The sequence below is a fragment of the Lepidochelys olivacea genome (assembly GCF_965140295.1).
Source record: "Lepidochelys olivacea isolate rLepOli2 genome assembly, chromosome: 15".
Taxonomy (NCBI): Eukaryota; Metazoa; Chordata; order Testudines; family Cheloniidae; genus Lepidochelys; species Lepidochelys olivacea.
In genome coordinates, this window is record NC_140425.1 from 26205346 (window position 1) to 26232856 (window position 27511).

The 27511-nt window shown below is 45.9% G+C and overlaps 1 protein-coding gene across 12 annotated transcripts in view; it reads left to right on the plus strand.

Annotated features, from left to right (window-relative positions):
* Positions 1-27511, plus strand: part of NCOR2 (nuclear receptor corepressor 2) — a 399104-nt gene that overhangs the window by 162184 nt on the left and 209409 nt on the right. For all 12 annotated transcript variants that reach the window (XM_084649222.1, XM_084649223.1, XM_084649220.1 and 9 more), the window contains exon 5: positions 24639-24818. In XM_084649222.1, the coding sequence (XP_084505348.1) occupies positions 24639-24818 (180 nt within the window). The remainder of the gene's footprint in view (positions 1-24638; positions 24819-27511) is intronic.

Consider the following 27511-nt stretch of genomic DNA (forward strand, 5'->3'; position numbering starts at 1 on the left):
CAAGTGGGGTTAAAGATGCCAACTCAATGAGAAACTCCAGCAGGGAATTATTCACCTGGAAATTCGTGCCTGGAATGCAGGTTTTTATTTCTCACTTCCTTCTGCTCATTTATGGTGATTGACGCTGAAAACAACCATTTAAATTGCCTTTCAAACCATAACTGTGGAAAAGAGATGTGTTAAGGTTGGCTGCTTTTTGGGAACCAGCCTCATCGTTTACATAATTAGACCTTTCTGTTCTGTTCTGTTCTGTTCAATCAATATTACAAGGTTTGTATAGTGTGACATCTCACCTAATCCGCTTTGGGTGAAAGAAAACCCTTTTAACTTCATACGCTGTGCCTCTGTAATTGGAAGAAATATTGCTAGATTTCCTGCTTCTGAAGGGAAACGTTACAAGCAGTGTGCATTGCAGATACGTGTGTGATTTTATCTATGTGGATGTATGGGAATCATAGAATCATAGAATATCAGGGTTGGAAGGGACCCCAGAAGGTCATCTAGTCCAACCCCCTGCTCGAAGCAGGACCAATTCCCAGTTAAATCATCCCAGCCAGGGCTTTGTCAAGCCTGACCTTAAAAACCTCTAAGGAAGGAGATTCTACCACCTCCCTAGGTAACGCATTCCAGTGTTTCACCACCCTCATAGTGAAAAAGTTTTTCCTAATATCCAATCTAAACCTCCCCCACTGCAACTTGAGCTACAAGCCTTTTGAAATCTGCTGGCTCCTTAATGGTGAGCTAAATCTTAAGCACTGTTGTGATTGCCGAAATTTTCATACCCCAAATTGGTTTGGGCTGGGTTAGTAGTTGGATGGGGATCTTCCAGGGAAGATGCAGGAATGCTGGTGGTGGCTAGAGACAAACAAGGTGTTTTTTTTTTCTTGCCAAAACAAAAAAAACCTTACGAACATTTTGAACGTTGTTTGGCAATTTAAATTTCATTTCGAAATGAAATGTTGAATGGTTTGTTTAGAAAATGTCAAAACCTTTCCAATTCCCCCCCCCCCCCCAGTCTTTTTCTGGCTGAAACCATTTGCCGCATTCAACCTGGTTTTTGGCTTCCGATTTGCTGACCCCCCCCCCCCCCAGCTCTGTGAGTGACTCAGGAGGTGGTTTTGTTCCCCGAGTGCCAGTAAGGACCCAGCAGAGTGTGGGGGGGAGTGGGTACTTTCACTGCTAACCCTGCTGATTTGCAGTGCAATCTATTTTTTTAAAACGAAAAGGTTCTTTTCATTTATGGTCATTAACAACCAAGATGTGCCCATGGCGTCATTTTGCACGAAAAAGCATGTTTGTCGGAGTGCAATGAGGGCAGGGACATTTTACCACCTTCGACCCCTCCAGAAGTTTCACAGTCCTCTGGCACGCTCCATGTCTCCTGAGCGCTTATGTAGGGTTTCTTTGTGCTCCACCGTAATAACGTATGGAATGCTGCTGCAGGTCAGTGATGGGGGAAGTGATCTCTTCCCCTATACAGAGTATGGTTAGTAAAGGCCATGCAGCAGCGTGAGCTCATTTGGAATTCTCTTTCCTGTGCGTGATAGACAGCCACCACCTGGACACCTTTCCCTCCCCTCTCGGCCTCTTTGTTCTGTCTTTGTGCCGGGGCGGGGCCCCCTTTTGGGTTTGTACAGCGCCTAGCGCACTGTGGGTGTTACTGGAAATGAATAACGCACGCCGGTGACACCGTACTGCGTCCACACTTGTTACCGTGCAGCGTTTGTGTGCGTGTCCCGAAAGAAGTCAGTGTTTGTTTGTGACTCAGGCTGGATGCATTTTTGCGCACTGTGCTGGCCTGTGTATTCCACACTGAATCCTTCTGTCGTAACAGCTGGGAAATAGCAGAGGGGACCCGGTAATTGTCGGTGCTGTTCGCTTACTCTGGTTGAGGAAAGGAAAGACCGCGCTGGGTTTAGCAGAGAATGGCAGCTGTCCTCTGCACATTCATATTTAATGCAGTAACATCCCTTGCTGAAGCTTTGTGACTTCACCTCATAGCCCTTCATAGCGGTTTGTCTCCTAACAACACCCCAAGCGACAACAACAAAAGAGGGGCTCTCTGGTGCCACAGGCCCAGTTGAATAATACTCAAAAATACTCCATGCTTTGCTTTTTGGACCCAAGTCTGCTTGTTTAACGTGGAAACTGTTTGATTATTTTTTTAGCCAGAGAATGAACGTTGCCTTGTTCTGTGATCAAATGCTTTGCCGGCTGAGAGGGCATAGGGAGGGGGGAATCGGAGGCTAATGGACACTGCTGGAATGCTGCTACGTGCTGTGTGAGGGTTGTTTGAGGACAAGCTGATGAACCTTTCGCTTGTTCAGTCGCTGGCTAAAGACCTAACGCTAGCTCTCAGCACCTGTTTTCCAAGAGAGGAGTCAGAGTGACAATCTAGGGGTCTCTCCCGGGGTTCAGGGCTGAGGCTGGAACCAGCCTTGTGGTTTGATGATCCCCCAAACAAAAATAGGGGATGGGGTGGGGGCAAGGGAGGAAGGAATCAGGCCCTGATTCTGCTGTTTCTGCTGGCAGAAGGGAAGGAGAGGTCTGGGGTGGAGGAGGTTCCTCCATCTGCCATCCTACGGACAGAGGGGGCAGGAGGGTCAGTTGTGGGGTGCTGAAGGAATGGGGTCTGAAGCACTGATTGCTTTAGCAGTAGCTAAGGCTGGCCCAGGTCCTGTCAGAGGTGCTGTCCTGCTGATCTGTTCAACCTAATGGCCTTCTGACCTCCTCTTGTGGCCTGTCCATGTGGGAGTTAAAGATCCCAGGGGCAAAAAGCCAGTTCTGCTCTGTACAGGTTCTTATACCAGGCTCATCACTGCAGTATCTGTGTTCCATTATTATTCCTCCCCCCCCAGTTATACATTCAAGGCTGTATGAGAGTTATTGCTGAGCCCACCAGGGCAGTTTAGTTTGCCTGCACAGTCACTGCACTAATGGGGCCAGAGTCTGCTCTGTTCCACCGGTGTAAATCCGGTGCCAAACCCATCGATTCCGGTCTGAATTTCTGCCCATGCAAAGGAGAGCTGATTGCCCTGCTGTAACTAATTCAGTAATGTAAAGTGCTTTGGGATGCACTCAGCCTCATTCTGATCTCACTTAGCCACTTGTACTCCAGTTACCCACACTGACTTCCGGGGGAGGCACCTGGTTTACCCTGCTGCAAACTGAAATCAGAATTATAACCTTTAATACAACAACGCTGCCGTGCCCTGTTGGAGCTAATGACGGAGCTAGGCCGTTAGGCAAGCATGTTATTGCATGTTCTGTTGCCTCTTCGGAGCAGCAGATGCCGATCTAGAAGAGTCTGGATATAAACACGGTTAATTTGGGTAGGGGGATGTTGACAAACATCCATGCTAGGACAGGTGACTAACGTTGTCCTCTGGATGTCGGCGTATTGTAAGTGTAACAAATCAACGGCCACCTAGGGTTTTACAGGTGTCGCTCCATGGTCACTTGCAGCTTCATGATGGCAGCAGAGAGAGAACCTAGATCTTTCTGCTCCAGGTTGCCGCAAGCGGAGCTAAAGGGTGAACCATTCACCTGAGAGGACTAGGTGAGCAGTCGATCCAGCAGGGGGCTGTGCCACGCGCACACAGTATCCAGTTACCACAATGTATGCAAATTCCTCTGGCTTGTTTTTGGGTAAGTCCCTGATGCTTTGGGTTTTGGCCACCGGATGCAGGGCTAGATGGCTCATTTATTCAATCCATATTATACTGGAGACAGGTAATAATGTGTAAACCCGATTTCGGCTTCCTTCCCTGAAATAATCTGAGCCAAGGGGGTTAGCACACCTGACCAGGAGCTCAAACTGGTACTGGAGAGTCCCAGATCTCAGTCTTGACATGATATCTTTCATGCCTGGGTATGTTTTCTGCCTGTACCGTGTCTACTGTTACCATTTTATGGTGATCTAGGAATGGCTACAGTAGAACCGCAGATTTGCGAACACCAGAGCTATGAACTGACCAGTCAACCACACATCTCATTTGAAACCGGAAGCACACAATCAAGCAGCAGTAGAGAAGAAGGGGGGGAAAAAGGCAAATAGAGTACAGTACTGTGTTAAACATAAGCTATTAAAAAATAAAGAGAAAGTAGCATTTTTCTTCTGCACAGTAAAGTTTCAAAGCTGGATCAAGTCAGTGTTCAGTTGAAAACTTTTGAAAGAACAACCCTAATGTTTTCTTCAGAGCTCTGAACATTTCAGAGTTCCGAACAGCCTCCATCCCCGGGTTGTTCGTAACTCAGGGGTTCTCCTGCACGACTTTAATCTTGGGCCTGGTAGAATGTTTTCCAAGAACAGATCACCCTAAAGTTGCCATTAGAACAAGGAGCGTTTCTCCCAGCAGCCCTGTAGAAGGGAAACAAGTGGCAGACACCAAAACAAAACGTGCGGGTGGTTGAGTGGGCAGAGTTGCTGCTGACTCCTACCTGGAGCGCATGAAGGAGACACCCGAGCTGTGCACCAGTGAATGGGATCACCTCTCAGCCTGGCTGTTGGGATGACAAATGAGAGTGGAGCCCTTTTATTGCCATTTGTGAAATGAAAACTGTAGCAGAGAGGAGCAAACCGGGAGCCTGTCTGCTGTGTGCTAAGGAACGCTCTTCCTTCTGTGTTCTCTGCCATTCGTGTATGATATCACCGCATGGCTCTTTTTGTAGCAAGCCCTGCAGCACAGAAGATGGGAGATCAGCTTTACTCCCCGCTTGCAGCGCTCTGATCCCCAACCACTTCCCCGTGGGCTTCTCAGTTCTGGCCTCCTGCTGCACAATTAACATCCCATTATGATGAACACTTGCAGAGGCTTTATCCCCAGACCACTGTATTGGAGCGCTTCACCACCCACACGATTACACTTTCTAGGTTTGCTTTTCAGCCTGCTTTTCTGGTTGCTGCTCTGACAGGGGAAGTGCCTCATTTTCACGCTTCCCTACTCCATTAACTGAGGGTGAGTTTTGATGGGCTCTGCTTTGTATCTCCGTCACATGGATGCCATCCTCCCAGTGGACGCTTGGAAAAGGCTGTTGTGTTGTGCAAATCATGCTGTCTTTGTCCTGGCGATGTGACTAACCAGGGCAGAACAGGGTACAGAAATGATTAATAGGTGGCCTTTCCATCATATGGTTTTCAAGATTGCTTGTATATCTACACGCACGCTAGCTCACACTCAGTCAGTTACAGCTTAGAAATACATATATCGAGCATTTTATATATGCTATTAATGTGGGTTTTCAACCCTTTAACGCTGTGTCTGTGTTGTCTTTGTTTATATATACACACGTATACTGGTAATTTTCAATGAACAGCTACAACAAAGACTAGGCACATGTGTTTATAGATACACACATGTAAATGCTAGATAAATAGGTCTGTATATATGTTGAATATGTATAAATATGCCTGCATGTGTAAGCTGGTCACGTTAAGTAACTGAAAACTGTGTCAAATAGTACATAAAGTAAAAATATGCTATGTCTAATATACTTGTAAGCAGTATTTTCAAAGACTTCTTGTAAGTCTGCAGTTGAATGATCCTCTCCAACAGCTGCACTAACGGTCCCCAGGAAACTAAATATTGATTTGAGCCGATATGCATGCACTTCAAGACATCACTGGTGTTCATGAATGCAGCATAATCTCTGATTGGAGTGGGGCAATTTCATCATAAAGGCCCCAAAAGGGAGGTTTATTATTGCTTTCTTCCAAATGCCTGAATTTTATTAGCGTCAGTCACTCTTGGCAGAGCAGTGGAATGGGATTTTATAGTCAGCAAAGGAAAGGCAAACACAGTAATCATTTCACAGTCCTGCGCCTGCCAAACCAAGATGGAAATTCCAGCCTTGGTGGGAAGCTGCCGCTTTGCTAACAGATAATAAATTTGTTTGCAAGCTTATCCTCATTAAAGGATCTGTGGGGTTTTTAAACTTCTTTAGCCAGAAAGCCAGGGGGTGTTTTACACTTGTTGCTGCTGAAATGGCGTGGATGTCGGTTTGCATTTTCAGCGACTCCTGCTTTTTGCAGTCATGAGCAGACTGAGATGCTGCTTTCCTCTTAGCCCTTAGAAGTCTTTTGATCTGGAGGCCATTTGGCAGCATTTGGGCTTTCAACTGACAGTGAAATAATATTTTTTCTGAGCACGCTGTGAAGGCTGGACAAGTGCTGAATGTAGCATGGGGCATTCCAGGGAGGGGGAGGCGGTTTCTAAAGCCGCGGGGTGTCGGCTTCCTCCAAGTGAAATCAATGCAAAAGCAACAGTCAGTTTGTCAAACCCGGCACATGAAGGATTTCCGCGGGGGGGTTGCTGTGAAGATCCGGATAGCATGTTAGGCACTTCTAGCTGGTTCGGGGAAAATTCTGAGGACTTGCAGTAGGTTCTAGAAGAGCTGTCCTGCTTTTCCAAGTGGGGAGCTGCCTTTCCCTTAGGCGACCCGCTGACTGGCGGACGTGGAAGCATGCCGACTTAAGAGGCAGTATTTCTCTGTAGTGTCATGCGTGAAGGCAGTCGTTGGTACAGGAGGCTGGATTGGGGGCAGTCACAAGGATGGTATCTGGAACGGAGCAAAGTCCATTTCCTGCCAAATATTGCCTGGTTTGCACCGTTCTGCCCAGATTTGTCGAGGTGCACACCTGTTAGAGCAAGCAGGGCTGGTTTGGTTGGGGTTTGTATCAAAACCTGTACCCATTTGAGTTTCATTATTTAATGTAAAATGGCCAGTGGTGTAGCAGGTGAATGAAGGTTATTGGGGCAAAAATGCACAGGAAATGGCAAAACTCCCTTTGATTTTAGTGGCAGCACAATTAATGCATTAAAACAGGCCAGCTCACGCACTGCAGGCCTGTATCCCAGGGCTGCTTTAAATCTGAACATCACTTCCCTCCTACCTTCTGAGCCAGGGGGTCAGGGTTGGCGGAGCCTTGGTGTTACTGACAGAAAGCAAGAAGGAAGTGACCTCAGAAATAACCAGCAAACATTTAGGAACCCCTTCCACACGTCTACACAGGTATTGGAACAATAAACCGTTGAGTACAGCCTCGTGCTGACCATGATTGATAGTGCCGCTGATGGTTATGTTAGGACACCAGTGCTAACAGGGTCTCAGACTGCTACACAGTCCCGTGTTTTATTCATATGGCATGCATGGTAGTTACAATAAAATGAACGAAGGCTGTTGGGTGTAATGCCCTTCCCAGGATTCTGTCCTGGTCCTGATCGGGCATTCTTGGTGTAATACGATGCAGTAGCATTCCACATAAATATCCCAGAAGACGAGTAACACTCATGTACTCTGGAGTGTTTGGGCTCATTGCAATAGTGTGTTTTATATATAATGAATGATTTCTAGGGCTGCTAATGGATATCTTGGAGGAGTGGAAGGACGCAACAGCTGCAGCTGGGTGCGGCCGTGTGGTGTGGGTTGCCATTGTTTTAGTGAACACATTGTCTTTGTAATGTCACATGCACATGTTTCAGAACAGTGTATTCCATAGCATGTGGCCAGCCAGCTTTCATTTAAAGGGGCATGGCCAGATTTAAATAAGCGTGGTTGTAGCTATGTTGGTCCCAGGATATGAGAGACACAAGGAGGGTGAGGTCATATCTTTTATCTGGACCAACTTCTGTTGGTGAAAGAGACAAACTTTTGAGCTCCACAGAGCTCTTCTTCAGTCTTTCAGTTTCATTAAAAAAGCACCCTTGTATTATTGCAATAGAGAGGAGAAGTTAGGTGCTATCACGATAGCTTCTGTCTTAAAATCCAGGATAGATTGGTAGAAGTGAAGGAATTCTGAAAAACCTCTTTTTCTGTTCTTAGGGCTTGTCTATACTACCTCTCAAGTCGATGTAACTTACCAGGCTCCGGGGTGCGGAAAAGCTCCCCCTCACCCCAGCGACGTAAGTTACATTGACTTAAAGTGGTGTCTGCACCCTGCTGGGCTGGCGGGAGCTGCTCTCCCGTTGACATAGTTTCTGCCTCTCGTTGAGGCGGAGTAATTGTGCCCCGGGAAAGAGCTCTCCCTTTGGCATTGCGTATCTTCACCAGATGTGCTACAGTGGCTCAGCTGCAGCGTGGCAGTGTGGACTAGCCCTTAGTTTGTCCTGGGTAAATCTTTCAAAAGCACCTAACTGACTTAGGAGCCTAAATTCCATTGACTTTCCATGAGACTTAGAGTTTAACATTTTTAAAAAGTTCCTAAGTCTCATTGAAGGTTAATGGGATTTAGGCTCCTGAGTCACTTTGGTGCTTTTGAAACTATTACTTGCTCTTCGTTTGTTTCATTTTACTTCTCTGGATCAGTGACGGCAGCTCATTCTGGCCAGTTTCTCTTTCAGGTGGTTCGCGCTCTAGCATGCGGCCATTGTTTTGGGGGGAGAAGGTCTGTAGCCACGAGCAAAAAAAGCGGTTTTCATTTCAATTAAGAATGATGACGATAATCACCTTTGTCCCCCGATTAGCTTTTGTCTAAATCTTTGGAGTATTTTTATGACACACATTTTCATAGAGTCCTAGAATTTCCAGCTGTGCACCTGGAGGAACAGAGGCTTAAGTGATTTGCACGCCAGCCAGTAAATCAGCGGGAGAACCAGAAAGAGAACCAAGGTCTCTTCTGAGTTTGGGCCTCCTGCTCGAATTACTAGAAAGCACCTGTATGCTAAATTACATGGATGGGAGATTAATCCAATCACTGTTGTTTATATATTGCATTTTGGGCTGGTAAGAAGTACTGGGTTGATTCGCCTAGCAGCTGACGACCACGCACACCCACCACCACAGCGTGGGTAGCATCAGAGCCTCTCGACTCTGATGTGGCAAAGGGATTGCCACTAGCACCGAGAGGGGCCCATTCGTGACCCATTTGCTCTTTGCCCTCCCTGCCAGCAGTGCCAGCTGGGGTGCCGGGGGCGGGGTTGGCGTTCGTGGTACAGACAGTTGTGCACTGGGGCGGGGGGATTGGGCTGGGCCCCACCACTCAGTCCAAGCCCAGCCACTTGACAGCCATGAATAATACCATTGTAGCAGACAACTTCTCGATACGCTTGTGATTCCTTCCTTTTCTTGCCTTTCTGTGTCCGTCCCCGGGGAGCCCCGAAGCATCCAGGCAGCTCTGCCTCCTGGCGTTGAGTAAATAACATCGTTGGGGTATAAGCCATGTGCCTTGCTCTTCAACAACGGAGAGGATGGAGGAGCAGCCCAGGCTGCCCCCAGGAATATTTTATGTGCTGGATTGCTAGATCCCTGCAAATCTATTTCGCCCCCCCCTCAAGCCAACTTCCCTTGATTAGCACGGTGCGCTGGTGCTGATGAACTCTTTGACACATCCGCTCTCCAAACAGTGCTGTCGTGGTGATGCCATGAATGCACCAGCGTTTAAATTTACATGGCCTAGAAGGCCCTGCTCTACCCCCAACCCCTTCAAAAGGGTGAAATTTTAAATGTGTCCTCAGAGGGACACTTCCATTTCAAATGCTGTTTGTGAAAATGGGCTTCCCCCTCTCCCCCGCCCCTCTTTGCGGCGGGGCTTTAGATATCTCATTTCTTCTCCCTGATATGAGGCTGAGAAGGCTTTTTTTTTTTTTTTTAATGATCATAGAAGCTGGGCTGCGTGGAATTTTTTCCACTCCCTGTTTGCTCACCAGGTGGAAGGATGCACCTGGCGTCCCTCTCAAATCAACTGGAGCGTCCAACCTTGGAAGAAAGTCCTTTGGTCTCTGGTGTTGCAGGCACAGTGTCTAGTGGCTTTACAAACTAACGGGATTCTTCCTGCTGCCTTTTTTATTCCTCCAGCTTGCCCCTTGTGGACCACAACTGGTAAAGGCACTTTAAATTGCTCCACCAGTGCTGGGGGTAGAGCACAGATTTCACTCTGGAATGATCAACAGGCCATTCTCTGAATATCCTCCATTGCACTAGTATTCCTCCCCTCTTTGTGGAGGTCCTTAAGCCTGATCTGATCCTATGGATTCCGAGGCCAGAAGGGACTGTCTGAACTCCTGTATATCTCCGCTCTATAGAACTTCCCTAAAATAGTTCCTAGCACCAAACTTTTACAAAAACATCCAATCTTGATTTAAAAAGAGTAATTGATGTAGAATCCACTATGACCCTTGATAAGTAGTTCCAATGATTAATTACCCTCCCTGTTAAAAATTTACACCTTATTTCCAGTCCGAATTTGTCTCTCTTCAACTTCCAGCCGTTGGATCTTGTTAGACTTTTCGCTGCTTGATTGTAGAGCCCATTATTAAACATTTGCACCCCATGTAGGTACTTATAAACTGTAATCAAGTCAGCCCTTAACCTTCTCTTTAAGCTAAATAGCTTGAGTGCCATAAGTCTCTCACTCTAAGGCATGTTTTCTAAACCTTTAATCATTCTCGCGGCTCTTCTCCAAACCCTCTCCCATTTATGAACATGAGAGGGCACTGAACATTAAAACTTCCGTTGACAACTGTGTGTGTGAAAGGTGCTCAGCCTTCTGCTGTGCCAGTCCCCGTATTTGTAATGATCTGTCACTATGTGTCTCCAATCACTTAGGGCTGGTCTGTGCACCGCTTTTGTACCAGTATAGCTACAGGGTGTTTTAAACTTTGTTCTACCAATACCGTCCCCTAGTGTTGGCTCAGATCCATATAAAGGTGCCTTATACCCACATAGCTTATTCCCCTTCCTATACAGGAGTAAGCTATACAGATATAAGAACATTTATACCTGCACTGCAGGGTTGTACCTCTAACTATAATTAAAGCAGTACAACCTTTGTGTACAGCAAAGCTCTTACAGTAAATGGTGTGGCGTATTTTATTATCCATATTAAACTCTTGGTCTGTATTGTTTGAGACCTTGTTACTGTATTGAGGGCTCATGGTCTAGGTCACTGCAGATATTTGGGGAAATTGTCAAGCTTTCTTAATCATTTCATCTGTGGGAATGTGCCTCCTGTGATTGACAGGTTTAAAAGACCTCCGTTGTTCTTGGTTATGTGGCGTGCTGGAAATATTGTGACCATATTTTTCTGTGTGCGATAAATAGGGCAGGTGAGACCTTGGGGGGGAAAGCTGGAATATTCAAAGGTGTTTTAGTGAGTTAGGTATCCAAATGCCATTGACTTGCAAAGGAATTTGGGTTTCTAAATCCCAGGCGAAATGTGTAAAATTACTTTCACTGCTGCTTTGTGTTTTAGGCCTTAGTTTTTAAAAGTTTTATTTGAGTCATCCCTTAAATTTCACACCAATATATATTCCCCGGGTCCCTTTGTTTGGACGTTAATTAAGTCAGTGATCTGAACTCTTTATATTAGATGCGATCGTGTTAGTGGCAATCAGAGCAGTTGGGTTCAGTTTCTGCTTCTGCCACAGATTTGTTGTGTGACTTTAAGTGCACACGCTTTGTTTCAAAGATATTTCTTCCAAATGTGTTATACTTCAGTTTACCTGTCTGAAAGTTGTATTTAATGCAGGCGGTTTATTCGATGGAAAGAGGCTTGTTTGACGAAGTGGAAATGTGCATGAAAAGTTTCTGTTCCCAACAGAAAATGTTGGGGGTTTCATTGAAAAACCCCCAATAACTGAAGAATTTTTGGATTCTGATTTCTGAAAACTGAAAGGAAGAAGAGTTTCCAAACTTTGCTTTTTGACTAAAATGCAGAAATTTTTGATGGCAGTTTTCAAATATATTTTCCTAGGCATGATGGGAGAAATATGATTTCTCGATCATCCCTAATTCTGTACTTCCCTTGCATGGGTGCTGAAGCTGAGCTGTTGTTTGATTCACTTTGAGATTCTTTGTTGAACAGTGGTTTATCACTCCAAAGTGGTGTTTTGCATGGACCAGGGTGGGAATGGGATCTATGGCTTAACGATGGCTACATCTGTGAGAATGCTGCTTGCAGTAGATGTTCGTAGGAGTTGTTCAAGTTCCTATGATCAGTGCAAGGCTGTCCTCTATTGTATACTGTGTGGTTTGTCCAGGCTGTTTACAAATGACTCAAGAAACAGAGCTGCTGTGGGAAAAGTAAAAAGGCTTTGAAGTTCTGGGTCAGCACTTTTGCCCCCAAGGAATCCCTGTGACTTAAATCTGTGTGTTTGGAGGGGTTGCTCAGAATTTTTATTTACGTAAAGTAATTACAGTAATAAGAGAGACAGGAAAGAGCGCGAACGAGTGAAGGGGGTGGGAAGAGGTCATGTATGACACTGACATGATTCTGGGGAAGCATATTGCCAATGTTTAGGTAGCTCTGAGAGTGCTGTGGAGGTTTTCAAGTTCCAGTGAAAGCGATTGTGGTTTTGAGCCATGATCATGCTGTTGATGGTGAGTAGGGATTATGTGAGTGAGTGAGGAAGAGAGTTGCAGAATGAGGTTTCTGGTTTGCTTTCTTATGTCTTTTCTTCTTCTGGCTGTTTTTTTCCATAGCTGCTCAGTAAAGACTAACTTTCATATAATCTTCCAGTTACTCATGGCATTTCTTAGAGGCAGCTGATAAGCAGGTAACGTTATGGGTAACAGACTTGATTGTAGAATGAATGTATTTATGGAGCGGGAAGAGTGGTGGTAGTAGGAAATATATCAGAAATAATATTGATCAGAGCTTCCAAGTGGCATATGATACCTTTATGAATTCATAAGCACTGGTGGGTCCTTAGCCTTGAAGGTAAAGGTGGGTTATATTGATGGCCGCGAAAGAGTTTTTCTTCTATTGATAATAAAATCCTGTTAAAATTTGCGTGTGACTTTTCTTTAAACAAAAGTGTATTTACTATAAACACAAATATGCCAAGGGAAGATAAGCGAGCTAGCAGTTACGATCCAACAGAACAGCTGATGCCAGTTTTCCAGTAAGCCCCAGTTGGAACCAGTAGGAATCTGCATCAAGGGGTCCCCTGCTGTAGGAAATAATGAAGAGTACTGTGATGTGGATTTCTCTGCTGTGTTCCCATGTGTCAGCTGTCACATGTTGGTCTCTCTAGAGAGCTACAGCTGTGGCCGTTAAAGATCTCAATCATTCTTTTGGGAAGTGGTGGGATGTTAACTGAGCTCCCCTGGCCAAATTCCAAATTGGATAGTTAAATTTTGCCTCCCTAAATTCACCCTGTGATTTCAGTTGGAGAAGTTCTTATTCTTCACTGTTTGATTCTTTTAAAAGACAGCAGACAAACCCCTCTTTTGTAGCTTTGCTGGCAGGTATTCTCTTCCACCCAAGAGATGGTTGCATTTCAGTTATTGCTGAGCAATCCCTCTCTGTGAGGGCTAGTTTCTATATAGTGCAGGAAGTCACTTTGTGGGACAAAATTTCAAACATGGGTTTGAAACAGTGGGGCCTCCAGATCCTACTTGTGCATGTTCAAATTGGCCTTTGTAAACCTAAACAGAATTTACTCCCCCAAGTTCTATTTTTGAGCCTCCAAATGCAGGATTTTGTCATACTCTTATTCTTTCCCACATCTGAAAATGCACCTCCGGTCTCTCTTTCCATCCAATAAACCAAAAGAGCAATGTGTGCGCTTTGAGGTCTGTTTTACCTAGGGTCTTATTTTTTCCTTTGTACTCTGGGCTTTACTTTGTAACGGTGGCAAGTGTTTGCAATCAAGGAAATGTAAACCTCAGATGTAGCTTTATGGAAGTGAGGTGAGTGTGTGTGTGTGGCTTTATGGGAGTGAAAGTGTGTGTGTGGGGGGGCTTCATGGGAGTGAAGTAAGTGTGTGTATGGAGAGAGAGACTTAGCAAACTGTTCAACATCTAAAGATGTCAGCCACAGAAGAGAGGCAGCTAGACATGCAAATGCTGAGGAAAAAGTAGAAGCAGGTTTGTTTATGTGCTAAAAATAGAAGGAAGGGAATGGTGTCTCTCTCTTTTTTTTTTTTTTTTTTGCCATCACCTTGAATTCATTCATGCAGGGTGTGATTATGTCAGTGGTACTGTAACTGAATTCCTTATGAGGCTAACAGAAGCCCAGCTTGTTACCCAAGCAATTCTTTCTCTGTGAAGCAGATGGTGTCGCATTTAGGGTTGAATTTGTACGTGACCAGAAAAAGGGAGCTCACTTATATTTATTTTTGCTCTTGAGTGCCTTGAGGGCAGGTGAAAGGACACTCTCACACACCAAAATCTACATTGAACAAATGTTAAGGTTGCAAAGTCAAGCACTGAAAGGATAGGAAATGACCGAATTAAGGTTGTCTGTGCAATCTTAATTCAGCCTCCTTGTGCATAAGCATCACGATAGTCTTTAATGACACTTACATACCATTTTTTCCACAGGACCCGTGCCTCGTTTAGTGCACAGGATGGGCAGAGCTCAATGAATGAACAACTATTCAATATTTTGTTTTATCCTCATTGTTGAATGTGTGACCCTAGGTCTCATTTACTGTACGCTATTCAGACCCCGATCTGAATGCAGAATTCTTAATTTCCTCATGAGCTTTTCTACGGCACTCATCACTATAGTATCTGAGTGCATAATTTATTTCCACAGCACACAGATGAGGTGACAGGGGACAGGGTGGTGGTATCCCCATTTTACAGATGAGGAGCCGAGGCACAGAGATATTAAGGTCTAAAAGTGTCCATTAATGTTGGGACTGCATTCGAGTCCTGTGGCTTTCTCCTGCAGATTGCTGGGCCCAACATGGGGTTTCAGTGAGAGCACAAAAGAGACTAGGGCTCCTTGAAAACTTGTCTCTGTTGCCAACGGAAGTTGGTCCAGTAAAAGATATTACCTCCCCCACCGTGTCTCTGTCGGACTCCCTCCCTGTTCTCAGTTCAGGTGTCTGGACGCAGACCCAACCTGGAGCAGCAATTATAGGGAAAGTCTTTCGGAGCCCCTATAGCCCTGGGATGGAGCCTGCTCAGTCATTCTGGTGGAGAATGGAGCCTGTGCAATCCGGTCGCATGTAGGAGCTATGAGGGGATAAAGTATGTTCCGTGAGGACGGAATCCTCAGAGCTGTTAGCTGCTGAATTCGAAGAAGGGTCTATTGCGCATGTGAGAACAGATTTTTCAACCTCAGCCAAATTTGGACCGGTTTTCACAGGAACAGCAAAAGGCACATGCCTGACCCAAGGGCCACCCCTGTCAAATTTCAAGTCCCTGCTCCAAAGCACGGAGGTGCTAAAGCTTCTTATGGAAAAAGTTGCCAGAATATATATATATTTTTTTTAAAACATTGCAAACCAATATATATTTCCCTAACCTCGTTTTTGGGAATGGCTGAACTGTTTTGGCTGAAACTTACAAAAATAAAATAAAATGAAAAATCAACCTGAGGTAGACCCCCAGCATGGAAAGTTTCAGCCCAAATGGTTAAAATTTTGGCAAAGTTAAGAGCAGCTGAAAACAGGGTCTTTGAAATGCAAAGGCTCAGACAACCCTTAATAATAGGTGCCCACTACTAGCCCACCTATAATAAATAGTTCGGTAGCTGAGTTTTCATAATTCATATGATCTCACTAGGGGAATGTGTGACATCAATACAATGATTATCTACTAGCGGGAAATGCAAGGAGGTAATGAGAGAGACAGAACATCCATTGGTTAGTATAAGACCTACGAGTGCAATGGGAGTTTTATGTAAGTCTTTCAGGATTTGGTCATTGTTCTGAGCTGCTTTGAAGCATGTATACATTGTCATTGCTGCTTCTGTATTCTTCTGGAATCTTAGCAAGCCCGGAGGCGGCATCTGTTAAGTATAATAACGTGGAATGGCTTCTTTGAACGCAAACAAGTTTTGCAAGACCAGATACTGCGCTTCAGTTCGTGCATTTAACCAGAACACGAACGGGAAGGGTTTACCAACCTCATAAATCTGTTGGTGGAGATGGGGGAGGGACGGTCAGCATTTGTTACTTATTTTGCAGTTAAATTGCTTCAAGCTGGTTGAAACTTTGGGGAAATTTCTTGACCTAGTTTTGTGCAAGCTAAAAAATTTTTGGGATATTTTGTGCTCTGGCTGCATGGAAATCACCCGGGTACAGGGAATGGAATTGCATGGGTCCTCTCAAAAAGTTTACATATTTAAAAAAAAAAAAAACAAAAACAACCAATCAATGCTCTCTCTTATACAGCTGCTGAGTCTCCTGCTTCATTAACTCCCGTGAGAATATTTACTATTTAAAATCCTATGAGTATGATATTTTTTTTTACTCTTCTGCTGCTGTCTTCACATGCTGTTGTGTGTGGGAACTGAGGAAAACACAGGTAATCCTTAGATCCCACAGCTTTAAAATTACTTAAATATTCTGATTAGTTTTGCTTGCGAATGTTAGAGTACTTGCTACTCGACTCCTTTTTTGGTGGGCTGTGGGGGTGTATTATTAAGGCACCGTTTACAGTTACTGCACCGTTCTGCAGATGCCTTTTTCACCCACCCCTTTCCTACTATGTTACGGGTGTAGTTACTGTGGTTTAGTAAGAACTACTTCTGCCCATCGCTAGAAGGCAGTCCTGAGACCAAAGGGAGTGTCGTTTGGTGGTCCCAAGTCAGAGCGGTTTGCCTGGTGTTGGGCTGCAGGAATTCTGAACGAGTGCTGCTGTGTTCTTGAGACGTTACTTTTGGCAAGCATTAAATTAACTGCGACCAGGAATCAAGCACAGTTTACAGCACTGCCTGCACTTGGATCAGTCCAGAAAAGCTAACGCCACCTTTAGTTTTACTGCAAAGATTCGGTCAATGGAAAACCCTAAGGGTTTAAAAATTACATTTCCCTTAAACAGATTGGGCTACAGAAAGGGTCAGTAAAATGCCAGATGATAAAAAAACAAAAGAAGTTTAATAACCTGATCTGCTTTTCACAGTTATGCTCTTTTACCTCTTTCTGCCTTTCCCGCTGCTGGGAAGATATGACCAGCTAGTCAGTTTCATGGTTGTTTCTATTCATTTTGACTCTCATCTGCTGCATTAGCACAAGGCTGTAATGTTTGGATTGCAGATGCTCTAGGGTTAAGCCTGGTTCCCTCTGGACTTTTAACTATATTTAAATATACATTTGACCTCTTTGGTTTTAACATTTTTATAAGCTTGTTTTTGCAGTGCAATCCAGGGGGAAAATGGGCACTAGATTGGGCATCGGGAGGCCTGGATTCCCTGACCTGCTATCTCTAGTACAAAACTGGAGAAGATACTTCCCAGCCTTCTTCCCCTTCTCCCACTTCCATAGGAATCACAGCCCTTAATAGCCCTTGGGTTTAGTACTTACTCTAGGTTTACGAAATCGCACAATGCTCTCCAAACCACAGGTTCTTGCAGATGGCTAGAGAGCAAATAGTGGCTCTGCCTTGTGGCACAGACTCTCGCTAACTGCATACTGGGAATTTAATTAGTTTGCAGATTTAAGATGCGTTTGATGGGTATGTAGAGATAAGAAAGATTCAGATGACAGAATTATGTCCCCAGATAAAATCGCAGGCATTCATACTCCTCAACTGTCTGTCTAGACGCAAGGGCTTCCTTCATTTTTAGGTCTGAATTGAATTTTGCCCACTGTGGGTCTGCAGCAGTTGTCATCCAGCTGTCTGTTGTAACTGTTCTCTTTTACCCTGTGGGTGTACCTGGGATGTGCAAGCAGAAGGAATTGGGGGTAGAAGCTCAGAGTTCTAACAAAACTCTGTGTTTAATAACTCAATCAATCAAACTGCAGTTGGACAATCCTTTAATTTCCTAATTGTCACGTCTTTCATTAAACTGGGTTAACCAAGTAATTTACAGACATTTGATGTTGAAGTTGCTCATGCTCCTGGAATGAAGAGACTGTTGGTAGACTACTTATTTTATAGATGGGTGAACTGAGGCAGAGAGCCATCATGACTTGCCGGAACACACATACTGAGGCAGTGGTAGAGAGAAGGTTAAAAACAGAGACCTGACTCCCAATTCCGTATCCATAACCACTAGACTTTGCCCCCTCTTTTTCAGACAGCATAGCTTTATTTGACCAGCTTGAAAGTGAAGGTTCCAAAGTTATGACGTGGTGTCCCCTGGGGCTTTGGAAAGGTGGCTGATTCATTGTCAAGAAAACCCAGGTTCAAGCCAGTCACAGCTCGCCCTGAGGTCTGGGTGAGTCCAGATGTGAACAAGGGCTCCATTGTGTGTCTCCCACCATGCCTTCATTCTAAAACCTCTCTCATTTATCTCTTACCTTTCAAAGTGCTAAATGCAGATATGTGTCTGAAGGCAGGAGCAATACTTACTTTGCACCGGCAGGTGATTTGCCCTCCATGGAAGGATTTAAAAAAAAAAAAAAAAGCAGCATATTATTGATCTGTCCTTCCCCCACATCCTCCATGCCCCACCCCAGCCCCTTCCTCCTCTTCTTTAGTTCTCTTCAGCTGCACCAGCTGTTTTGAACTCTCTCTTCCCTCTGCCTCGCTTATTCTCCACTCTCCAACCCCACCTCCCGTCTATTTAGTATTACTGCTTCTGATGCACAATGCTAACAGCGCCGTTCTTCTTCAGGCATTGACTGTTCAGCCCACCCAGTGAGGTTGATAGGTTTAATTACTGTGAGGGAAGGTGAAGTGTCTACACTACAAACGTATGTCACTACAGATATGTGGAAAAGCCATACTCCTGAGCGACGCAGTTATCCCAGCCTAACTCCCCGGTGCAGACAGCTCTGTGCCGACGGAAGAGCTTCTCCCTTCGACACAGCTGCTGCCGCTTGTGGAGGTGGATTAACTATATGCCGACGGGAGAAGCAAAGTAGCGTCTTCCCTTGCAGCTGCATCACTGCAGCACGGTAAGTGTAGACAAGCCCCAAGGCTGCAGAGGGCAGTCCTTGTTGGAGGTGGAGTCGGCATTCAAGAATTCCTGATCTTGTGCTTTGACCGCTTGCCCACGTGCATCTTTTAAACCGCCGTGTGATAGCTAGATCGGGCCCACTGCAGACTCCAATTAAAGTCCGGGAAAGTTGAATCAAGCCCTGAATCTGCAGTTGTTTTAGAAACATTGGGCCATGACGGCTTTACATATTCTTCCCCAGTCTCTGCCGTTTAAAATAAGAGACGCTATCAGTTGCATCCCAGAAGGTGAAGGTGGCACTCATAATATACAGAGCTTTGATTTTATTGGTGGGACCTCCAGTGAAGAGCTGTGATTTTTATTGGTGGGACCTATGCCTGGGACAACCGCATACAGAATAAAAATCTAGGACAGGTTCTCCTCTCAGATGGAGTGTGTCTCTAGTGTTAATTGTTTTATTTTATGGCAGCAGCTGTTATTACCAAGGGAGGCTTTACATTAATCCTGGCCCCCCGCCCCCACCCTTGTTCCCCTTGTTATCATACAAATCGCATAATAACAACACCAGGGATAAACAGGGACTACGGTAGCTGTTAGCTGTGTATAAAAACAAATCACATGGAAACAGTATAATTACTGAGAAAGTATCGACTTGAGTAATGAAGTAATTGTTTTCTTCCCTCCAGCAGATTGATTCTAACTCTCTGGGCTGCATGCTGGTTTTGAAGGCTGTGACTACTCGTTAATAAGAAGAATTTTACGTTTCACACTATGTTAATTTAAAACCTGGATGTGATAGGATCCCAGGCGTCAACATCATTATATAGAGCCTGCTTTAAGTGGCTTCTTCAGTGTTAGGAAGCAGACCACTGCTACCATTTAAAAAAACAAAACCACCTTCCCTAGCAGTGAGTTGGGCTCCTATTTTAAGGATGCAGTTCACAAATATTTGACTTTCTGGTCCAGGATGCTCCCTCAGGATGGGATTTCTCTCTGCAGCTAGCAAGCACAATCCAGCAGTGTCTGGCTTGCTGGGAGCTGGAGCATCCCCCTCTTGGCTGGATGCTTTGAGCTGCCATGTCACGGGGGTGGGGGGGATAACATTGGAGCAAGGAAAAGGCAGTCCCAGTCATAATGTGAATGGGAGATTCCCAATCTTTTGTTCCTCTCCAAGGGTTCTGTGGGCAGCTGAGAGGCCCATTGGCATGGACCTTCAAAGGATATGTTGTTATGTGCCCATCCTGTTCTCCTTTTTGGCTTTTGCTACCCTGCTTTCTTCTCTTCCCTGGTAATCTTCAGGAGATGCATTGCACTGAGTTGTCGTGTCCCCACAGTGTGCCGTTTCCCTTTGAGGTTTGTGCCACAAGGTCTCTCTCTGTCATGAACGTTTAATGTTGAACCCGTATGAGGTCGGGCTGAATTACTTACATGGCCCCTGTCTCTTTAGAGCATTCCAAACAGCCGGTTTTAGGCGTGCTTATGACACGTTTGATGCCAAGATATCAGCACTTGTGCAAAAGAACAGGCAGATTCTCACAGTGACAAAGAACCAACAGTAGAAAAACTGGATGTTCTGGTGACATAGCAATCACTGTGTGTAAGGCGTGCTGTTGTAAGCTTCACTGAGCATCTCCTTATGTATTCTGCCATGGAAATTGGGGAGGGAACAGACCGATTAGGTCACCCAGTCCAGGCCTCTGACAGCACAGGATTGCTCCCAGCAATAGCTGCTGCATCAAAAGAGCCCTAGGCCCTCGTTACTTGACTGAGTCAAGCACAAGAGTATTTTAAATTCATAATCTGCGAACACTCATGCTCAGCGCTCTTCACCCCGGGAGGCAATCAGGCCTCCTTTCCCAGGAAGAGCGCTAATGGAGAAGGTTGGAGTACACCTCGGGGATTCAAGTGCCCACCGCTTGCTGTTACTTAACCTGCTTTGAAAGTCCAGCCTTTTCAAGCTGACTGTGGCAGGCAGCTGTGTCACCATCTTTTCATGTGCACCTGGTTTTTGCGCTTAGGAATAAGGGTTTCTTTTTAAAAACAAGAGTGCTACTCCCTGAACCTCATTATCAGGTGTGAGTTTCCCAAGAGACTTCTGCATTCATTCCCTTTCTCCCGCGTCCTTGTTGTCTGTCTCTCTCTGTCTAGATACCTGTGTCTGTGAAAATGGCAATTCCCCATTTTGAAAGAGCCTCTGAGCACCGCTGACATCGTGCGTGATGACGGTACTTTTATGTAGGGTAGCGCTCTGCCATTCTTTCTGCTCCACTATACCATCGCTTCTCTTCCAGCATCCGTAGGCTGAAAATATGACTGGAGAGCAGAAACAGAGTCTCCAAAGGTTTTACAAAAAGGGCTTTAATCTTTTAAAGTTCCTTACGTTTTGCATATTGCCAAATGTGGGCCAGTTTCACTTGGTTGTTTTGTACTTAGAGTTCGATTCTCTCTCTCGCTCTCTGAAATTGTGGACTGAAATGACTTCTGCTGATTCGCTCACCTACACACCATCACCACACAATTTTCTTCCCACTCCTGCTGTCCCATAGGCTTGAGCAAACCATGCATTGCATGCCTAAAAATCTATCTTCTGCTTCCTCTGGCTTTGAAAATTGAGAGCACAGGGAAGGCTTAACAGTTGCCCATGAGGAAGGCCAGGCCTCAGCTCTCCGCTTGTGGTTGTCAGGTAACTGAGCACTTGCACCATCTTATCCCAGTGTAAATCTAGCGAGACAGAAACCCACTGTTTTGCCTTCTCAGTATGTGTTTAATGCTCTTGTAGCTTGGTTTTTGGAGGGACGTTTGTAGTCAACTTCTTCAGCTGCCTTTGTGGTATCTTCTCATGCTAAGAAATGAAAAAACCCATCCTGTGATAGTAAGGAATGTGGTGGGGGAAAGGATATTAATATCCAGATTGCTACTATGCTTTATCTTCACGGTGGCGGAAGCAGGAGCGGCATTGATGAGCCAACATGCCTCTAAAGCTACCAAACACTCTTACTGGAATAAAGCCATTTGAAGAGAGACCCTCCTGGGTGTTTGGTTTCTGTGAGTCCAGTCTTGGAATTGTACATGTCTTTTTATCCACAAACTCCTTCTCTCTTAGCAGAGTTGTATAAAGGGGGGAGCAAAGAAAAGTAAGAACATTATTCATTAGCCCTTGTGGCCCTGGGGTCAGAAGCTCTGGGACAGCCACTGGCAGGCAAGAATGCCAGGAGAAGAAGGTGCTCACAAAGAGCGTTGACTGTCCTATCTCAGTTCTTTCCAGTGGCTGGAATGGGGCCTGGGCAGAAATCTCTTCCTCTCCATCCTTTGCTGCAACTTCTTCCCCTTTCAGTCCTCCTCTGCTCTGGCTGAGCAAAAGAAAATGATGATTCCCTTTGACTGCGGCACCGAATACCCATCGAGGAGTCAACAGGCTTTGCTTTCTGGGAGGCTAGCACAGTGAAACCTGCTTATAATTGAGTGAAACTTGACTGCAAGCAGCATGAAGCTTCATTTGCAGCGTGGTGAAAATCCCTTGAACAGTATCAAAGCTGTCCAGGGCCGGCTTGAGTGGGGAGCAAGGCTTAAGATGTGGCATTGTGATGCACGCTCCACTTCTAAGGCTGCTTTGGGAGTTCAAAAAGCAGGGGTGGAGGTTACATGCTGCAGCTGCACATTCCAGTAAGCAGCTATTAATTAATTAATTAAGACACGCTCGAGTGTCATTAGGTGGTATCTTTTTTTTTTACGCACACGACAATCCCAGAAGGTTTCATCATGGGTAAAGATGTCCGGGCCAGAGCAATTCATAGCGCTTAACTGTGCGGACGCCTGGCGCTTTAACCAACGCAGCAGAACGTTCTTGTGTCGTATCGTTGGCCCCAGCTAGCTGCGGTCTGAGATCACGTCGCCCCGTGCCTCCCAAAGGAGGAAACAGCCCCGAAGTACAAGTGGTAAGTTAATGAATAGCCCACCTGTTGCTGGTCCAGGCGGGAAGTTAGCCTGGCAGTCATCCACAGCCCGGGAGTCAGAGAGAAAGGGAGCCCTTCTGGAAGGAATGAAAAGCACCAGTTGGTGCTGGAGAACAATGGCAGACTTGTCTCTAGTTGTAAGGCTGCTGTAATAAAGGTGCAAAGTTTTGTGTGAACTTCGTTGCTTGTTCGCTTTTTTTTTTTTTTTTTCATATTTTTCTCAGAGCAGCTGCAGGGTGATTATTGAGCAGCTTGTGGTTTAAGGTTACAAACTAAACCATCATTTTTACCTCCCCTGTTTCCATCCTGGGGGAAAAGAAACCCCATCCCATCGCAAAATAACTGAACAGATAAACTTAATTACGATGTCTTGTAGCTTACAAATATGAGTGGAATGCATTAGGCCAGAATAGGCTGTCGTATTGGGATCCTGTAGGATCTCACAGCAAAATAGGGTCAGGGCTGGGTCAGCATTGGGACAGGAGACGGTAAGGAACTATGGGGATGCGCTGAGTCAGCATGGAAGCAGGGCCCCACGTGGTGATAGGAAATAAGACACAAAATTGAGAGTCTGATGTGTAGTTACAGATCCTATTGATGCTCTTTATAAAGGCACGAGCGTTAACTTCAGTGTCCTGCCAGGTTGGATGAATCTGTCTCTTGCCTTTTGAAATTCCCCAGGCTGTTTCAGGCCTTGATATTCAAGTCCTTGCTAGACGTGCAGCAAGGCGCTCAAGGTTTCTGGGCTCTGTTGCATGTGAAAGAGGAGGTTGTGTGCAAGCAGATGTTAGTTAAGAGCAAGGCAGAATCCTCTTTGCCGAACTCTACTTGCGTTGGGATGAGCTGATGTTCGTGTCCAGTTCTAAACTACTTCTCACATTGCCATGCGATGTTAATCAGCTGCAGTGCTTCAGCCCAGAGGTGGCTTCATTTCAGTGGTGGGTGAACGGAACCCTTTGCCAAGTTTGTATATCAGTAAGTACACTTCGAGATCTTTGGGGTGAAAGGCATTGCACAACAGCAGGATTATTGTTGAAGACTGTCAGGAGATATTGGCTAATTAGTAGTAGCTAAACCATTACTTTGCTTGGGAAAAATCAAAAGTGCTGAACATTTTGATCTTTTCCCCAGTGGTGTCGTCCCTCCCCCTTCCCCCCCAGCAAACACCATCCTAATGAGAGCTATTCTTTGAAGCTCTGTTAGGTTGTATTGTTCCATGAAGTTTCTTTTTTGAAGAGCACTTCCTCCAACACTGTTTGCTTTAGAGCCTGTAGACAGACATTTGTCATTAGTTCTATTTTATCTAACCTAGTCTCTCATATAGCTGTCTTTTTTTTCTTATTTATCTGGCACCCACCACCCTAGTATCTGAGCTCCTCCCCAAATTAACAAGAGCATGAAATCCCCCCACCCCCACCCCCCAGGTGGACTAGATCTCTCTCTCTCTCTTGGGGAGGCTTCTGGAATTCTTTTAGAACAAAGTGCGTGCCTGCTTTACTCTCTCTCCCTCAATTTAGTTGTTAGGGCTATTGTCGTGTTAAGTTTTGTGGTAGTCTGGAACCAGTTATCAGTAAAGCTCTGTCCCCTGCCATCAGGAGTTTGACCTGGGAAGTTGATGGTTTTATGGTTTCTGTGGGGTGTGACTGCTGCAGGAATGGATGGTCCCAAAGTGAGTGGCCTTTCTTGGACCAGTACCATGGGTGACCATAAAGATGAAGGCCACCTTCTCATTCTCTGGAGTTTAACTAGCTGTTCTGTGGGGAGCCGGGGAGTTTGTAGAGTGTCCGGGTGATGCGGCCAGCCTTGCTTAGTGTAGCAGGTTCTTTGAAGCGTCCGTGTTAAAGGGCCGGAAAGTGACCAGGGAAGTGCGCATCTGCAACACGTGATGAGGGCATGTGAGGGAGAGGTGCTGAAATCGCTGATCGGATTGTTCTTACTCTCCACAGGAGCGAAGCCTGACAGGAAAGCTGGAACCCGTGTCTCCGGTCAGCCCCGCCCACCCTGACTCGGAGCTGGATCTGTTACCCTCCAGACTTTCGAAGGAGGAGCTGATCCAGAACATGGACCGAGTGGATCGGGAGATCACCATGGTGGAGCAGCAGATCTCCAAGCTGAAAAAGAAACAGGTAGGGTGGCCCAGCACTGATGGAGTGGTATGTCTGTCAGAGCATCCGCACGTCCCTGTAATGGCGGCCCGTCTGTTCCGCGTGTCCACTGCTGTCCGCCGAGGGGTGGCATTGCACAGTTCCACTGAGGGCAGCAATTGCAGCAGCTACTGTACGTAAGGCAAGGCAACTGCTAGCGCTTTAACCAGCGTCTCGCCTAGACTTCCCCTGGACAGCTCGCCGGCCCATCAGCCCTGTTGTTTGTACTGCATTAGCACCAAGAGGCCCAAACCAAGACCAGGGATCCATTGTGCTGTGCGTGCACCTGGTAAATGCCGATCCCGACCCACCTGGTGCTTACAACCTGAATAGAGAAGACAGACAAGGGGTGAGGTAAAGAAGTATTTTTATCCCCGTTATATAGTTAGGGAAATGAGGCACAGAGAAACTAAGCCACATGCCCAGGGCCAAGCAAGAAGTGGGTGACAGAGCTGGCAATTGATCCCAGGTCCTCAATCCTGTGCATTGTAATCACAAGACTATTTTTCCTCCCAGCTAGATCTCCAGCAGCAGTACCACGGGGGGAATAGTGCTGCGGGTAATGCAGTGGTGGGAAATGTTAAAAAAAAAAAAAAAAAAAAAAAGGAGATTGTGCTCTGGTTCTAAATCTGCGAATGCCAAATTCAGCGCTTGGATATTTCCACCCTGAGTCTCAGGAAGGGATTTGCTTCTCTGCAGTGCCCCGGCCGTATAAAACTCCATCCGTTCTGCCTATATTGCATTATATGTTGCTGTTTGTTGTTCCCGACTCGTGGTGGTGCCTGGCACGCTTGGTAGTTCCGTAATCAGTGTGTGCACCAGTTGTCCTGTTCTCCCTCTTCGCCTGGTGTGTGTCCGTGTGTGTGGGTGTCCCAAAATAAAGCTGCAATACTGAGATTTCTCGTTGTAGCTGGAAAACCAACCCAAAGCTTTGTGTGTCGACGCGATAGGGCAGCGCTGCATCAGTGGCAGACTTGGGAACAGCGCCCTCTGCTGTTTTGTGACCTAACCTGCAGCCCCTGCTGTATTGCACTGAGTGATACTCTGCTCCGTGTGCCTGGGCTCAGGCAGATGTAACAGAGGGCTCTGGGCAGCTCCCTTCCTGCAGTCAATTGAGGGGATGGGAGAAGAGACCGTATCTGGTTGCCATCAAATTCTACTGCTGGGCCTTGGGTAGGCGTGTACCACTATTCTAGGGAAGCCCTAGGTCTCACCGTAAGGCCCTTGTTACTGTAGTATCTAGACACATGACTGTTTCCAATGTACATATCTTCCCTGCAGAGATGGCTGCTCTTCATGTTACAGATGAGCGCTGGGAGGCTAAGTGAGTTGCCCAAGGTCACACAGTATGTCTGTGGCAGAGCAGGGAATTGAACCCAGCTCTTCTAAATCTTAGGCTAGTGCTCTAACCACTGGACCATCCTTCCATGTCTATGTAGCAGAGTAGAAGTCTGCCTGGTAGAAGACTCTACCAGCACATCCCAGGTTTATTGTTCCCACACAGATTACCATAACCCCATTAAGAGATTAACATGACAAAAGTACAGTGGCAGCCTGTGATTTTTATAAAGGTTTTTCAATGCCTAAAGCAAAGCAGTTCTCTTGTGTCTCCTTGTTACCCCTTGTTATTTCCCGTGCGTCAGGAAGCTCTGTAATGCTTGCTGATGACTGCTAATCCCCACCCGCCCGAGAGATGAGCCAGCTCTCCTGATGTGCGTGTGCCCTGGAATTTATGAATTAAGGAGGCTGTATAATTGGGCTGTCATTCTGAGTGAAAAACTGGGTCTATTACCATGCTCCTAGAGGGAAAACAAGTTGCTGATGTTCCTTCCAAGTGCGGCAGAAATGGCACAGGAAGGGAATAATGAGTGTAATAAAAGAACTGAAGAGTCTCCTCTCGTTTCACACACACACAATCGCGCACGCCCATGCACACGCTCGTGCTCACGTGCACTCTCAGCAGGCTGCACTGTAGCTGGCAGAGAACCAAGCTCTTTAGTCTCTTTATTGAAAGGCCATCCCAAATGCCCCTTTTTTGCTATGAATAGAGTTGAGGTTTTGATGAACAGATGCCTCTCCAGCCCCCTCGTAAGTGGAATCAGGACAGTTTGGTTTTGTTTTTAAATAGTGTGGTGTAATTAGTCCTAGACACCTGTTTTCAGTTGATTTCCCTACAGAGGTATCAAAAGGGCTGGAGCAGGGAGAGGGGAAGGGAGGGGAGCCCGCAGGGCTAAGAAACAGCTGTGATGCCAGGTGAAATGAATGGCCCCAAAACTGCCTTTTCATTGGTGCAGCTGGAACATCTGGAGTGATTTAAAACCACAGAGGATTCCCTTGTTTTATGTTTTGGGAGTTGAGTGGAGTCTGGCCCGCCGTAAGGGCTGAGAGCAATAAGATTCTGGTGCTTGCCACTGGAAGGCTGGTTCCTTTAAAGGCAGACCTGCCAGGACAATGGTGGCGTAATGATAAAGATGGATTCAAAGGACGCTGTCAGCTTTAAACTCCTGGGCCAGATCCCTTGGTCTCCCCAAGCTGCTTTGCAGAGAAGCAGATGGAAGGATGTGGGGGAGGGCAGAATGGGTCAAAGGTAGCTTTAAGACATCTTTACATTCTCTGCTGATAGGGACCTGAAGCCTGCTCTCATCTTATGCCTGGTTCCCTATGCTCCAAGGGAC